Source organism: Lontra canadensis, unplaced genomic scaffold, assembly GCF_010015895.1.
Source record: "Lontra canadensis isolate GAN:19392208 unplaced genomic scaffold, GSC_riverotter_1.0 scaffold87, whole genome shotgun sequence".
Classification (NCBI taxonomy): Eukaryota; Metazoa; Chordata; class Mammalia; order Carnivora; family Mustelidae; genus Lontra; species Lontra canadensis.
This window is the reverse complement of record NW_022631081.1, coordinates 5,405,938-5,422,030: the sequence shown is the minus strand read 5'-3', so window position 1 is coordinate 5,422,030 and position 16,093 is coordinate 5,405,938. Positions and strand designations below refer to the sequence as shown.

The window sequence follows — 16,093 nt, the reverse complement described above, 5'->3', positions numbered from 1 at the left end:
GAGTCCATGCCAATAATAGGTAAATACATGGGGGAAGAGGGATGGTTTGTGTTTTCCCTCCCAATGAAATGCCACCTGCTGACTGGTAGATATGGACAGAGGCCTAGAGTTGGGAAATCAGAATTGGTTTGGACAAGATTCATCAATAGATGCTAAGTTCAGGGGGAAATTTTGATGAAGACCAGGATATGTGCATTCTTCTCGCAGACTGCACACTAGTTTTAAGTGGGAAAGTAGTAACTGAACTGTAGAAAAACTGGAGAATACCTTGACCTTGACCAGGTGATCAAAATCAGGATCACTACTAAGGGGCAGATGGACATCACAGTATCTACAGGTGATGGTCTGAGATGGACACAACATTTCTAATGTTAGTATTCTCTTCCATGGATGCTTAGCCTCAGTGTAATCACAAGGAAACATTAGATAAACCTCAAATGAATAATGTTCTTTTGGCGGCGAGGGAAAGTAGGCTGTATTCTTTAGAAATGTCCGTGTCCTAAAAGAAGATATTATAGTGATGTTCCAGTTGTAGAAATGTCCCAAAAAAATATGACAGTCAATATCTGATGCTAGACTGTATCCTGCTTTGGAGGCTAAAACAATATAAAGGACATTTTGGGTTAGTTGACAAATTGGAATCTGGGAGGGATTGTTAAATAAAAGTATTATTGACAACTGATTGTATAAAACTGGCAACTTCTCAACCAGGTTTTGTAGAAGGTAAGCCCTTATGCCCTAAGGCATCTGTTACATGTAATGGGTTTGGTTCTCTTTTATGCATCTACAGTGATACTGGCCAAATACAGTCTGTGGAAGAATGGAAAACTAGTCACTTAAATTATTTTCTGTAGGGCTTCATTCTCTCATGGAACTGGATAAGAGACTGTGAAAGAATATCCTTATTCTTGGGAAATAAGCACTGAAGTATTGAGGGTTAAGGACCATGAGTATGCAATTTACTCTTCTGTGGTTTAAAAAAAAAGGGGGGGGTATAGAGAGCCCAAATGCTAAATTAAATGGGAGAAAATGTTAACAGGCAAATCAGAGAAATGGTAAATGGATGTTTTCAGTGCTTTGTTTTCTTGCAACTTTACATGACAAAATCTATCTGCTTGTAAATTGAATACATTTAAGAATATTAATTAACTGGAGGTTTTATTTAAGCCTGAAGCTTCCATACCTCGATAAGCATTCAGTATTGTATTCTCCAACTATATTTTTGAATGGCAGTTTGTGAGAGAATTGTCTTTTTAGCAAGAAACTGATCACTATGAAGTTACTGGCCAATTCTTCTTGAGCTTCTTCTTGTAAGATGAGCTAACTCCAGTCCTTTCTGGAATAAGCCCAGGTGTAAATAAATAACTGTGTGACATCCATAAGATAGGCACTCCAGTCATTACTGAGAACAAATGTAAGTTGAAAATACATGGTATGAGAAATATTCAAAAATCACCATTTGGTTTCTCGTTCTAGGAGGAACTCTTGGATATAAAAGAACGCCCTCATTCCAAACAAAGGCCATCATGCCTCTCAGAAAAATATGACAGGTATGGGGGCAGGGGGAGGGGTGTGCTCCCTCTAGTCAACTTCCTTGTTACACCAAACTTGGTAATTTAAGAATTGTTTTTAGAGTTTTTTTGTAGAATGGTGAGTGGGGAGATTTCAAGGGTAATGACATTGGGCTTCTGCTCATATACATCACAGATAAACTGTGGGCGATGTAACATCTTACTGCATTGTCTTCATCAGTTTTATTATTAATTAGCTTTAAACTATTCAGAGTTGAGCTTCATGGGACTAAGGACTACTAAACCAATTCCCTTTCAAAGAACTAATGATGAAACTAAAGTTAGAAAATGACTTGGTTAGAGGCACATAGTTGGAAAGCAGGATTAAGATTTGAACACAGGAGTCCTCTCCAGGGCTTTTGCTGTTGGTGGTTGTTTTTGCACTGTGCTTTGGGGGTCCTTCCAAGGCCTGCCCTGAGGAGGCTGGTCAGGAGGACTCTGACCCTTGCAGTACTGGTCCACCTTGCTCCTTGCCCCCAGCCAGAAAAACCATTCAGCTGTTTAGGTTAGCCCTCTTGCATCTTGGGCTCCTTCCTAAAAGGTAGAAGGCTTTGGTCTGAGAAGACTAGAGCTAAATTATGGTCTGAAAATCTTTGTAATAACCCTGCATTGCACTCATTATGGCCACTTTAGGACTTTAAGGTCACTTCTTAAATATCAAGGTAGATGGTTCATATGGCCCTCAGTTTGTTTGTTTGTTTTTTTTTTTAAAGATTTTATTTATTTATTTGACAGAGGTCACAAGTAGGCAGAGAGGCAGGCAGAGAGAGAGGGGAAACAGGCTCCCTGCTTAGCAAAGAACCCGATGTGGGACTCGATCCCAGGACCCTGGGATCATGACCTGAGCTGAAGGCAGAGGCTTAACCCACTGAGCCACCCAGGCGCCCCATGGCCCTCAGTTTTAATGTACAAAGTGTCTTATGTTTAATTGGTTGAATAGGACATACTATTTTTATTTGTATGTCTACTCTTCAGAATGTTGCTAAGTCTCGGTTCCTCACCACTTTTCCCTGATGAAGGTGGTACTTGAACAATGGCTGTTCTAGTTGGTTAGGATTTTTTTAATAGGTCTCAGATAAGCTGTTTTTTGTTTGTTTTTCATTAAAGCTGTCAATCTTTTTTATGCCTCAAATTGAATTTTCTTGTTAACACTGTTCTTGGTATGGGGCGCCTGGGTGGCTCAGTGGGTTAAGCCTCTGCCTTTGGCTCAGGTCATGATCCCAGGGTCCTGGGATCAAGCCCCGCATTGGGCTCTCTGCTCGGTGGGAGCCCTGCTTCCCTCTCTCTCTGCCTGCTGCTCTACCTACTTGTGATCTCTCTCTCTGTCAAATAAAGAAATAAAATCTTAAAAAAAAAAAACAAAAAACTGTTCTTGGCATAAAATTATCAGGGTACACATACTTTTATTCTGACCTGGAAATGTGCTAATAATAATAATAAAAATAAGGAGAAAGAGAAAAGACCTTCCCATCCTGGTATTTCTCTTCTCAGAATTAAAATTTATTTGATTCTTAAATTCCAGGTAATCCTCACAACAACACCAGAAGATAGGTAATATCTTCTTTAGTGTGAGGAGTTTGAGATTGACAGGTTGACTCACTTATTCAAGAAATGCTTTGTTGGTACCTGCTGCTATGTGGCAAATACTATGTCAGGTGCTATCAGATACTGCCTTAATGGAGCATTGGTCAGTGGAAGGATACAGTGAGGTATAACTCACTGTATAACTCACGGATAAACTCCGGAGTTTATCATTACCACCATTACAGGCAGTGAAGGACAAGTGCAGAGTACCCTGCTACTCGTGTTTAGCACAGTCTGGTCTGATCTAGGGGTTGGGAAGTTCTTTCAAAAGAAGAGTAAAGGGCGTAGCTTATTAACTTATCCAGGATGTCCCTAGTGGTAATGGCAAAACTAGAATTCTGTCCCAGATCGTTGGACTCTAGAGCTCCTGCTCTGCACACTCTACCACCTTATCAATAGAGAGGGGGTATCAAACTGGAACCCAGATCACACATTTTTTGTTCTTAAGAGCTTTCTGTCCTGCCTGTGGAGAAAAACTGAAACAGTATGCATCAAAATTCTGGAAAAGTACATACCAGGCATTCCAAGAACTACTTCAGGTGAGAGCTTTTTCTCTGCCATATACTGATCTTCAGTCAAATGGGTGTTTTCCTCCTTCAGTAAACTTAAGTATTTATGGAGCGTCTTCTTTGTGTAGGACAGCATGGTTACTGTAATCCCCATGCACCACAAGGTGTGTGTCTGATGTTTCATTTATAACAGACCACTGGTTTCCTTTTCTTTTTTTTTTTTCTTTTTTTTTTTTTTAAGATTTTATTTATTTATTTGACAGAGATCACAAGTAGGCAATGAGGCAGGCAGGTAGAGAGGGGGACGCAGGCTCCCTGGCTGAGCAGAGAGCCCAATGCAGGGCTCGATCCCAGGACCCTGGGATCATGACCTGAGCTGAAGGCAGAGGCTTTAACCCACTAAGCCTCCCAGGTGCCCCAGACCACTGGTTTTCAAGTGACTGTTGGTGCTCTATGAAAAACAAAAACAAAGAAAAACAACAAAATATTACTGAATTAATACAGATCTTCCTGAGTGTACAATGGGGTATGTTCCAATAAACCCATCGTGAGTTGGAAATACTGTTAGTCGAAAATGCATATAAAACATCTGGCCTGCTGAACATCTTAGCTTAGCCTAGCTATGTTAAAGTGTTCAGAACACTTCTACTCGCCTATAGTTGGGCAAAATCAGCTACCACGAAGCCTATTATATAATACAGTATTGAATATCTCATAACCTATTGAATGCTGTATTGAAAGTAAAACACAGAATGGTGTGGTTTACGCTTGTGTTCACACTGGCCAACCGGGAGCTGTGGCTGTGCTCACTGCCGCTGCACAGCATCTCAGGAGGTCATTATGTCACACATTGCTAGCCTGGGCAATGATCAGACTTCTACAGTTTGAAGCACAGTTTCTATTAAATGTGCACTGCCGCCAAGTAGAACCCTCTTGAGTTGAACCATAGTAAGTCAGGGACCATCTGTAGCTGTTCGTTTTCACGTTAAAAGAGCTAACCATTCTGATGGCAACCATGGAGTTTTATATTGGAAAGGGGTTTTCATAACTTACCACCTGAAGAAATTTAGAATTTAGACCACATATGTGGTCCGCAGGTTCAAGTGCTAACTGTGTGTACCCTTTGACTCGTAGTGATGGCGTTTGGGACCCGGAAAAGTGGCATGCCTCTCTCTACCCAGCTTCAGGGCGGAATTCACCAGTGGAAAGTCTGAAGAAAGAGTTGGATCCAGACCGGCCTTCCCTTGTGCGCAGGATAGTAGGTGAGTGGGTAGAAGTCAGGGCACCGATTTTGGAGCAACAAATTTGTTTGCCGCTGGTTTCTTAGCTGAGAGTTTTATGCATTCAGGGAAAAATGTCATTTTCAGGAAACTGATTTATTAACTGGGCTTATCTGATTAGCAGAGAAAAATCAGCTTTCCTATATAGCAGTGGCAAGTAGACTGCATTAGACTGTGTGCTTTTGGAATTAAAAGTACTGCTACCCTTCATCATTCGGCATAACTGAGTGAGATGTGATGGGCAGAATGGTAGTGAGCATAAAACAGTGCTGGAAATCCACTTATACTTAGTCTGCTATATGAAAGTAGTCCTCAGGTATAAATTGGTTCTGGCAATTCTTAATAGTGGATTATGGTCTGAATACAGGGTTTGGATATAGTTTGAGACTGGACTAAAGTTTGGCTTTTGGTTTTCTATACCTTTACTCTTTAAATGCAATAAGAGATTGAAGAGTGAAGTAGAGAGCTGGCAGTGGAGAAACTAGTCAAGGAACTTGTTGCAAGAGGGACTTCTTTTGAGATAAGTGAAAACCCATCATAAAACCAATTTGGCACTTGGCAAAGAAGATAGGGTGACTCTAGTTTGAGATATGAGATCCCTCTACACAGCTTACAGTACACTTAGTGCAGTAATGTCCCTCGAACAGAAAATTTATTTTAGAAGAATCATTAAAGATTACACAGAAACTATATTAAATGACAAAAACTAGTAAGCAGCCTAAATGTCCAGGGGTAGAAATGGGTTACATAAACTTTGGTACGTCTATAGGTAGGAGTATTAAATTGTCCAGCTGTAAATTGGAAACTTGTCTATACTATGTCTTGTTTTTAGAAAACATGGAAACACCCCATGGAAATTCTGGAAAAGTACATACGTTTTAGGTACTGTTCCTGGTGAGAAGATTAAAGGAACTTTTTCTCACTTGGACTTCAGTTTTCTGGTTTTTCTAGGAAGAATTTTTGTGTGGTGACATGTTTGGTTTCCTCAGCTCTTTATCAAGATATAATTGACAAAGAATAGACTGCACGTAAAGTGTACCATTTGATGTTTTGGCAGATGTATACACCTGTGAACCCATTACCATGGTCAAAGTAACAAGCATTTCCATTACCCCCGAAAGTTCCTGGTACTTCTGAGTCCTTCCTCATACTCCCCCATTCCCCCCATCACCCCCCACCAAGCACTGATTCGCTTTCTGTCACTACAGATTAGTTTACGTTTTCTAGAATTCAGTATAAATGGAATCCTATAGTGTGCACTCTTTGGGTAGCTTCTCTCACTTTGAATAGTTTTAAGATTCAGTCGTGATGTTGCGTGTATAAATAGTCCCTTTTTATTGCCTATTAGTAGTCCGTTGTATGAATTTGCCACAGTTTATCCATTTATCTGTTGATGGACATTTGGGTTGTTTCTAGTTTCTGACTATTAAGTAAAACTACCATGAATATTCAGGTACAAGTTTCTATATAGGCATACGCTTTCTTTTCTCTTGAGTAAATACCTAAGAGTAGAATGGCTGAGTCCTATAGTAAATGTACGTTCCACATTTTGAGAAACTGCCAACCTGTTTTGCAGCACAGTTAGGCGTCTGCCTTCGGCTCAGGTCATGATCCCAAGGTCCTGGGATCGAGCCCCGCATCAGCCTCCCCACATGGCAGGAAGCCTGCTTCTCCCTCTCCCACTCCCCCGATTCTGTTCCTCTCTCTGTCATCTCTCTCTCTCTGTCATCTCTCTCTCTCTGTCAAATAAATAAAAATCTTAAAAAAATAATAAGGGGTTATGGAGACTGATATGGAAAATCATTGATTATGAAATACATTTATTGCTCCAAGGAGAAAGAGCTAAAGAGTCAGTCTTATTTAAATATGTAATGTTCATGTCACTCTGTAGCTGTTTCAGTGGTGACTCTTCCTTTTTTTTTTTTTTTTTTTTTAAGATTTTATGTATTTGTCAGAGAGAGCACAAGCAAGGGGAGCAGCAGACATAGCAGGCAGAGGGAGAAGCAGGCTCTCTGTTGAGCAAGGAGCCCGATGCAGGACTTGATCCCAGGACCCCAAGATCATGACCTGAGCTGAAGGCAGCCACTTAACCAGCTGAGCCACTCAGGCGTCCCGTGACTCTTTTTTCCAATACCCTCACCACCACTAGTTGTGGACATAACCACTGAGAAAGGAAGAATATCCTGCCGGTTTGCTTACCTTTCTTTTTCTGGCATCTTTCCAGATCCACGGGAGCGTGTGAAAGAAGATGACTTAGATGTTGTTCTCAGCCCACAGAGACGAAGCTTTGGAGGGGGCTGCCATGTGACGGCTGCTGTTAGTTCCCGGCACTCAGGAAGCCCACTGGAAAAAGACAGTGATGGACTTCGCCTGCTTGGCGGACGGAGGATTGGCAGTGGGAGGATAATCTCTGCTCGGACCTTTGAGAAGGATCACCGCCTTAGTGATAAGGACCTGCGGGACTTGAGAGACCGAGATCGAGAGAGGGATTATAAGGACAAGCGATTTAGGGTTTGTCTTCTAGATCCTTTGGCCCTTCGTGTACTTAGGGACATGATATGCTCTTCATTTATACCAGGTTATTTTGAGGTGCTGGATGAACACAGCCCATTCTTCAGCCAGATAGAGATGAACAGAGTGTGTGCTGGGGGCGGGGAGGGACTTCAAGTCTGCAGCATCATATCTTCATTGTGTTGAGCACTACTTAATTCATCAGGACCTTAACTGAGGTAGAAATGCCTTAACTAGAACCTTATTTTTTTTATCTTGCATTGTGTATTTTTCCAGAGGGAGTTTGGGGATAGTAAGCGCGTCTTTGGTGAGCGAAGAAGAAATGATTCCTACACAGAAGAAGAACCAGAATGGTTCTCAGCTGGACCCACAAGTCAGTCTGAGACCATTGAGCTGACTGGCTTTGATGATAAGATACTAGAAGAAGATCACAAGGGGAGAAAAAGAACAAGGCGACGGACAGCCTCCATGAAGGAAGGTAAGCAAAGACTTTGAGAGGGAAGCTAACTGTTCTAATATGAGATGTACCAGTTGCAAGTTTCTAACGTTGCAGCCAGATTTTGAAACTGCTTCCTCAGTGTGAATTCCTAGGTGTATATCATACTCTATCCTCAACTTGTTCTGCCCGCGGAGCTAAGCAGAAGTCTCACATTACCCTGTAGAAGCACTGTGTACACAAAAGGGTTCCCTAGAGATAAGAAACATAGTAGAAATAGTGAAGGAGTCTTCTTTTTGAGCATTCTGCATAGTGGTAAGCATTTTGTGTGTATAATCCCACTTCTAACAGCCCTATGAGGTCGGGGCGTTTATGGATGAGTGAATGGAGAGCAGGAGGCTGAGGGACTTCTCTGTGGACACTGACAAAGTAAGTAGTGAAGTTGGGAGTTGAACAAGTCCTTTTGTGCTTCAGAGCCCACCTTCGTCACCATGGTTAGACCTTCCTACAGGAGTTGTTTATGACTTAGCTTCTCCCAGACTCAGCTGTGAGATGAGGTGAGGTATCTCCTTTGCTAAACTGAAGAAGCCAGAACTAATGTGAGATTGCCTGGTGTAGGGTTGGGGGCCCATTAGTTATTTTCAGGGCAGTAGCCTGGCTCCAAGATGGCCAGTCCTGGGCTGATGATCCTGAGAATTGGTGGTGAAGAGCCAGGCTGGCTAGCCTGGGTTTAAGTATTGGGGCTGCTGTTTATGAAGGGATAATCTTTGATAAAACTCTTGAGGTGGGTCTGTTTCTTTATAAGGTGAAGACACTGCGTACTCCATAACTTTAAGTGTTACTTTTAGCATTAAAGAACAGATGTGAAATCAGAGGAAATCAGAGCTCAGCCTCCTGTGGGCACTTCTTGAATAAGTTCTAGTTCTCTTCAGCTTTCAGGTTTAATTGAAAAACACCTTTTGGCAGGTACTAGTTAACAAAAGTAGAAATCTGTCTTAATATGTGTTTAATCAATCGCATCTTAATATTTTGAGGCTAAGATAAATCTCAACAAAAAATAAGCTAGTGGAATTTATTTAGGGGAAAGTAGAGAGAAAACACTTGCCCTTTTTTTGTAATATCTTTGAAATACAATAGACATTATCATTATTTTTATGCTGTTACACATTGTTCCCTGGGGCGGTGCAGGAAATCGATGGGTAACTTGGGAGACGTTGCTCTAAAATAGTCTTTGAGACATGCCCTTGTGTCATTCTCACACTAAAGCAGCACCAGCCAAGTGTGGTCTTTTTACATAAGATAAAGATAAGGCTTCTGGTGAAAAACACGTGTTTTTCTTAACTGGTACAATCTGAATTTTACCCGTTCTTGTGTCAACAAATCTATGAGCCAGATGGAGGAGTGTCACCTCCTTACCTTAAAAATACAAAGAGAGACAGGCCTGGAAAGAAAGAACAACCCAAGACCCTGTCACATGGATTTCATGGCAGCCCCTTGAGTGGAATCCAGGGGTCCTAGCTCACTCATCCCAGTAGTTAATTGCAGGGGTGCCTGGGTGGCTCAGTCATTAAATGTCTGCCTTTGGCTCAGGTCATGATCTTGGGGATGTGAGATTGAGCCCCGAGTTGGGCTCCAGGCTCAGTGGGAATCCTGCCTCTCCCTCTCCCATTCCCCCTGTTTGTGCTTCCTCTCTTGCTCGATCTCGCTCTCTCAAATAAATAAAATCTTAAAAAAAAAAAAAAAAAAAAAGTTAATTGCTGAAGGTCCCTAGGCCATCCTAGCTACTGTATTTAGGATCAACAGGTACCCCGTAATTTCATCTTGGCTGCAAGAATGAAAAGAGGGGAGGGATGGTGAGTACCTTTTAGTCCATGTTTATATCTGTACTCTAGCTTTCCATGATTTTTTGTTTGTTTAGAGAGAGTTGGGGGAGGGTAGTGAGGGGCAGAGTAAGAGACAGAAACTCAGGCAGGGTCCCTACTGAACACGGAGCCTGACTCGGGTCTCAGTGTCACAACCCCAAGATTGTGACCTGAGCCAAAATCAGAGTCGATGCTTAACATGCTGAGCCACCCAGGCATCCCTCTACAGAATTATTTTATATAGCTCTTCTCTGCAGGCCTCATAGTGCTGGGAATGTAGCAGTGAGCAAGACAAGTCTATTCCTTGCCTGTTTGATTTTAAGACTGATGTGTAATGAGCAGTTGTTCTAAACAGGGCCCAGTCCTAAGTGATATGTAAATGGTAATAATTGGAACAGTTTGAATATGCATTACACCTGTAACCTGAAAAAAATGTAGAAGTTAGAAATGGACAAAACCCTCCATTGATAGAAAAGAACATTTTAGGAGAGGCTGGGTGGCTCAGTCAGTTTAGCATCCAACTCTTTATTTTGGCTTAGGCATGATCTCAGGGTCGTGAGATCGAACCCCGTTTTGGGCTCCATGCTGGGGCATGGAGCCTGCTTAAGATTCTTTCTTCCTCTGCCCTTCCCTGCATAGCTCACATGTGCTTTCTCTCAAAAAAAAAAAAAAAAAAAATTGCTCCCTCTCTAATGAAGGTATATGGTCTTTCTGAATGTGATAAAACATCCCCCTAGTTCTCTTTCCGAAGTATTTACCTTTTGAGTCTGTCATAATAAATGGCCAGTTGTGTTTGTCTGCTGGTGCACATCTCTGCCCACTCATACCCACTCTCAGTTGACCCCATCTGCTTTCAAGAGAGCTTGATAATGGCATAAAATTGCATGAGACACTCCTGCTGCCTGCAAAAGCTATTTCTCTGTTGAGAGATACTGCCATATTGACACAAAATAAAAGGGGTAGGAGAAGTATTAAAGTTTCTTTTGTAAATGTATGAGCCAAGTACAGACTCTTGTTTCTACTTTTCATCCTTAAGTTGGGACCCAAAACTGCAGCAAAATGTCACTGGTCAGTCCTGAGGGGCAGGCAGGTTCTGCTGGGTAAAATGGGTCAGGGAGAAGCACTGCTCTAGTTCTCTAGTCTGCGCATTGATTAGGCTGTTGAGTTGGTCATTTTTCCAGGGCTCCCTTTCTTTGTAGAGTGAGGGCAATACCTCTACCAAAGCAGTCATTTTAGTTTAAATGTCAGTCTGGGAGGAGCAGTATTTGCTTCTGTTTGGCAGGAGAGTATGTGTCAACCCACTGGAGAGACTGCTGATTGCCTTGCCCGTGGCTCACTAACTTTCTGTCTCACTGATTGCTTTAGGCCCTCTGAGAGCTCGGGGTAGTCCTGTGGTAGTCACCCCTATGGAGGAGCGGTGCCACCTTGATACACACGGCTTGGTGTGGAACAGCATTGGTGGCCATCTTAGGTTGAAGCTTCTGCCACTTGGCTGGGATTGAGACTTTGGGTCCGGAAACCACTTAATCCTTCAGTTGGAGTCCCCTGCTTTGCTGGCTAACTTCTGAAGCATTACTAGAATGAAAGCAGCTGATCGCGTTTAGTGTCTCTTGGTCTAATTAATAATGAGACTGAAGTAACTATTGGGGACTTTTAAGAAGGGATGGGCCCAGGAGGTGGCTTCTTCCCCCCCCCCCCCCCCCCCCCCCCCCCCCGGCGTTCTTCTGTCATAGATCTTGAAACAATAGGCAGCTCTTACTAGGTGATTTTGCAGGCTAGGCCTTTGGGAGTCCTGTTCTTCAGATAAAAAAGTTGAATGTCTTACTTATTTAAAAGTAAAAAAGTTGAAAAAAAAAAAAAAAGTAAAAAAGTTGAATGTCTTACTTACTTAAAAGAAAAAAAAATTTTTATCCTAAGGATTTTGCCTTTTCCCATATTCCAGCTAAAACGAAGGTATTAGATTCCTTAAATGTTAACACTTGGTAGCTTCACTTAGACCCTGCCTTCACATCCTAACAACAGCTGAACAATACTTAGTTTTAAATTTACCTGGCACCACAGAGTAAGACAGAACTGAGTAAAACAGGTTACCTCTCTTCAGAGAGCTCAGTCTCCCTAGACAATTATCTCACTAGACAGTGTGATAAGTACTCTGAGAGACAACACAAGGGTTACAGAGAAGGCAGTGATTGATGTTTCTGGGCATGGTAAAAATGGGTAGGCAGGTCAGGCTTCCCAGAAGAGGTAACATTTGAGCTTCACCTTGAAGGATGAGCTACAACCAACCTGTAGGCATGTGAAAATTGCCCTCACGCTAGGTTCACAGGAACACCTTAGATTGCCAAACTCTGACTTAAAGTGATGGTGCAGATACCTGGATGAATGCAGAGCCAAATTAATGTGGTTCCATTTTTAAGCAATAAGAGACTTGCAAAAACTATCTTTAAAAAAAAACCTGAAGAATGGGTGGCGGAGTGACCATCATCCTTCCTGCATTGTGTTGGTGTTCTGGCTTGTGAGTAAGGCTTTTTTCTTCCCTAGCTCCCATAGGAAAGGAATGGTTTTACTGTTGCAGATGCTATATCAGCACATGAGATTTGCCTTTAAAGTTATCTGTGGCTCTTTTGCACGTGTGCTGATGGCTGAGGCCACAGATTAAGCCTAGAGCGGTTCACTTGATCAGATCATTTTTTGTCCTGGTTTTGCTTTCAGGCATAGTCGAATGCAATGGAGGAGTGGCCGAAGAGGATGAGGTGGAGGTCATCCTCGCACAGGAGCCTGCTGCTGATCAGGAGGTGCCAAGGGACGCCGTCTTGCCTGAGCAGTCCCCAGGAGAATTTGACTTTAATGAGTTCTTTAACCTTGATAAGGTGCCAGGCTTGGCTTCGGTGAGTGCAGCAGCACACTTATAAACGAGATGGAGCAACTGTGTGGTTAAATTTGACCTGAATATTTAGGATACTCTTTTTAAAGTATTGTTTTGCTAGATGTTTGGGGGACTTAGGCTTTTATTCGTAAATATTATTTGAGTTTTCATGGCTTTGTTTTGAGAGGCCTAGTGGAAATGACCAAGTGAGAATTCTATACCAGTTACCCTCTTTTTCTAGGCTGGCAGCATTAGACTAAGAATTCTTCAGATGTTAAGAACATTGTCTGCTTTATTTTTAAATAGTTAAGTGTTTGTTATAGACTTGCTGTGGAGGTAGATTTTTATAACTGGTGATTAGCATCATGCTGATGTGTATCCTTGTGTAAGGTTGACTAGTTAGGTGGTAACTTTGTGGTGTGATGGTTCTGAAAACCTGGTGAAAAGCACCTTGAAATATTATCAGTGTTGCTGTTAAACTGTTGAGGTCCAGTCTTTCTTGACTTTCAAAGTAGAAGCAGTAAGACATCCCAAATCTTCACTTGCTACCGGCCCTTGCTCCTGTCGTCTTTGGTCCTTCAGGGATTACTGTAGCTTCACAAGTTGGATAAAAGATAGAACTCGGACCTGTGCACACAGAAACGAGTTTCTTCTGTGGTTGTTGAAAGAGTGCATAGAATCACGATGAAACAATTTTTTTTTTTTTTATTTTATTTGAGGGGTGGCTGGATGGTTCAGTTGGTAGGTGTCTGCCTTCAGTTCTGGTCATGATCCCAGTGTCCTGGGATCAAGCCCCGCATCGGGCTCCCTGCTTGGTGGGGATTCTGCTTCTCCCCCTCCTTCCTGCTCATGCTGTCTCTCACTAGCTCTCTCAAAGAAATAAAGTATTAAAAAAAAAAAAAAAAAGATTTTGTTTGAGAGAGAGCTAGAGTAAGCACAAGCAGGGGGAGGGGCAGAGGGAGAGAGAAAGGGAAAAAGCAGACTCTCCGCTGAGCAGGGAGCCCGATACAGGGCTCTATCCCAGGACCCTGGGATCATGACCTGAGCTGAAGGCGGATGCTTAACTAGTGGAGCCACCAAGGCACTCCATGATGAAACAGAATCCTAAAAAACATTTGGAGCACCTGGTGGCTCCGTTGGTTAAGCATCTGACTCTTGATTTTGGCTCAGGTCATGATCTCAGGGTTGTGAGATTGAGCCCTGAATCGGGCTTCATGCTGGGCATGGAACCTGCTTAAGATTCTCTCGCCCTCTGCCCCTCCCCGACCTCTCTCTCTCTTAAAACCAAAACCCACATTTGCCCAAAAGCGTCTATATGATCTAGACATCTCACTTATAGCACCAAATACAGCAAATACATTCAACCTGTCCTTTAAAATTGGTGGTTCATGGAATTTAAATGACTCTACTTCGTAACTGTAGTGGCTCCTTGCTTGATTATTGCATGAGTAGAGAGAACTCTGCATGACAAAGGAGAACCTTTGTCATGTGCAGCCCCTGTCCCCAGAAGATGGCCGCCCAGAATAGGCAAGCAGACACTGCATAGCACTGATAGGTACAGGGTTGCAGGTGAGTTCTAGAGCAGCCTTCTGAAGTTCTCCATGATGGGTGTCAAGTTGTATTTGCAGTCCAGGAGGACCATGCTTTCGTATAAAGTACAAAAGTCACAGCAGTGCTCTATTGCTATAAAAGTATCTAAACATTTACTTTGACTTTCTGAACTTCTTTCCATGTGGTCCAAGAGCACACTTGTCTAGAGCGCCCTTCGGGAGCTTGTGGAGTGTGGCTCTAAATCAGCTGGCAACTGTGTGGCTGGTTCTGTTCCTTAAGTCCTAGCAGCAGTTGTAGCTATAAGTCTCCAGTCAGACACCTCGCTTCCAGTCAGCTAGTCGGTAGTAGTCCTTCGGCTCACTGAGCAGAAGCGTGGCATTCAGACAGGAGCTTAATTTCCTTGGTGGAAAATTCTTAGCTTTTAAGGGGACATTAGTCGCTTTTTCTTTCCCCCCTTAGGTGGAAATCTTACTGTAAAAGTTTTCACCACAAAAGGTCAAAATTTGTAGGCCTATTCTTGACTCCAAATGTGAACACCTGTGAAACTTAACCCATGCGCTTGCACAGAAGAGTTCAAAACTAAACTTTTACTTATAGGTAACATTCATTAGAGTGCCAATTGTTTTAGCCTTCACATATAGTAAATCATCTAATGCTCATAAACCCTTGTAATTAGATTACTACTATTTCCATTTTACAGATGAGGAAACAAGCACAGAGGCTGAAGTAACTTGCCCAAAGTCACACATCCAGTAGGTGGTAGACACTGAACTTTGACTCCTAGCAGTTTCAGTTAAGGGTCTTTGTTTTTAATGCCCCACAACTATACTGCCTCTGCAGCATAAAAGGCACTGTGGGAGCTTCACGAAATCTTATCTTTCGGCCCTCACCCTCAATCAAAATTTGGCTAAAGCTGAGCAGTAATTGCTACTAGGCTAGGAGTTCTCCATGTTTTTCATAAAGGTCCTGCTCATTAAGGTGTATATAATATGTTTACTTAAAAACAAAACTGGGATCAGTTAAAACCAAATGCCCTGATTGTGCCATGTAATTCTAATATTATGCTCAATAAATGACCAATTAGGAAAAATAAGAACTATGTAGGATTTGAGTGTCAACTGAGAAATGTTATAAAAAAGTGCTTGAAATAGTACATGGCACTCAGTAAGCTCCACCAGTGTTAAGTATTAATAGATAAAAACAGAATTATACTTATATTTGTAGGCTATATTTACTGCCATTACAACACATTGGAAATTGAAAGTCATAAAAAAAATCTACTCAAACTGAAAATTTGGATCACATGTGCAAGTAATTTCAGTTAAATAATTAAAAATAAGTTTATTTTAGATAAGAAAGAAGTCTTACTACAGCGCATGACACATAATAGGTGCTTACTTATGTTGAATGAAGAAAAAGGAATTCGGAGTGGAAATAGTAAACTATTTAGAGTGATGAACAAGGACCATGATATAGAAGAACCTTAGTGTTATAATCAAAAGTGTACTCAGAAGAAAATGTATATCTTTGTTACAAATCCCAAAAATCATACTGGAGTGAAAAAATTCAAAATGATAGAAATTTCCATAAAAGTGGAAAGTACTAGAAGAAGAGCATTGATCAGTAAAACCTAGTAATTGTCAAAGAGACAATATTTTTTATAAAGAGAAAATATTTTACAGTGTCTGACAATCAGAATAATATGAATCTTAAGATATGACTTGTCTAAATGACCTTGTTTGAAGAGCCAGACTAACAGTCATAAGTTACCTTAAAATGTTATTAAAAGGGGCGCCTGGGTGGCTCAGTCGTTAAACACTTGCCTTCAGCTTGGGTCGTGATCCCAAGGGTCCTGGGATCAAGCCTAACATTGGGCTCCTTGCTCTGTGGGAAACCTGCTTCTCCCTCCCCCACTCCCCCTGC

General features: G+C 41.9%; 1 protein-coding gene across 7 annotated transcripts in view; it reads left to right on the top strand.

The window, feature by feature from the left end:
* The window catches only part of EIF4ENIF1 (eukaryotic translation initiation factor 4E nuclear import factor 1), a 43,605-nt gene that overhangs the window by 11,527 nt on the left and 15,985 nt on the right, over positions 1-16,093 (top strand). For all 7 annotated transcript variants that reach the window (XM_032883187.1, XM_032883192.1, XM_032883190.1 and 4 more), the window contains exons 3-7: positions 1,477-1,550; positions 4,799-4,926; positions 7,169-7,455; positions 7,732-7,933; positions 12,466-12,641. In XM_032883187.1, coding sequence (XP_032739078.1) covers positions 1,477-1,550; positions 4,799-4,926; positions 7,169-7,455; positions 7,732-7,933; positions 12,466-12,641 — 867 coding nt within the window. The remainder of the gene's footprint in view (positions 1-1,476; positions 1,551-4,798; positions 4,927-7,168; positions 7,456-7,731; positions 7,934-12,465; positions 12,642-16,093) is intronic.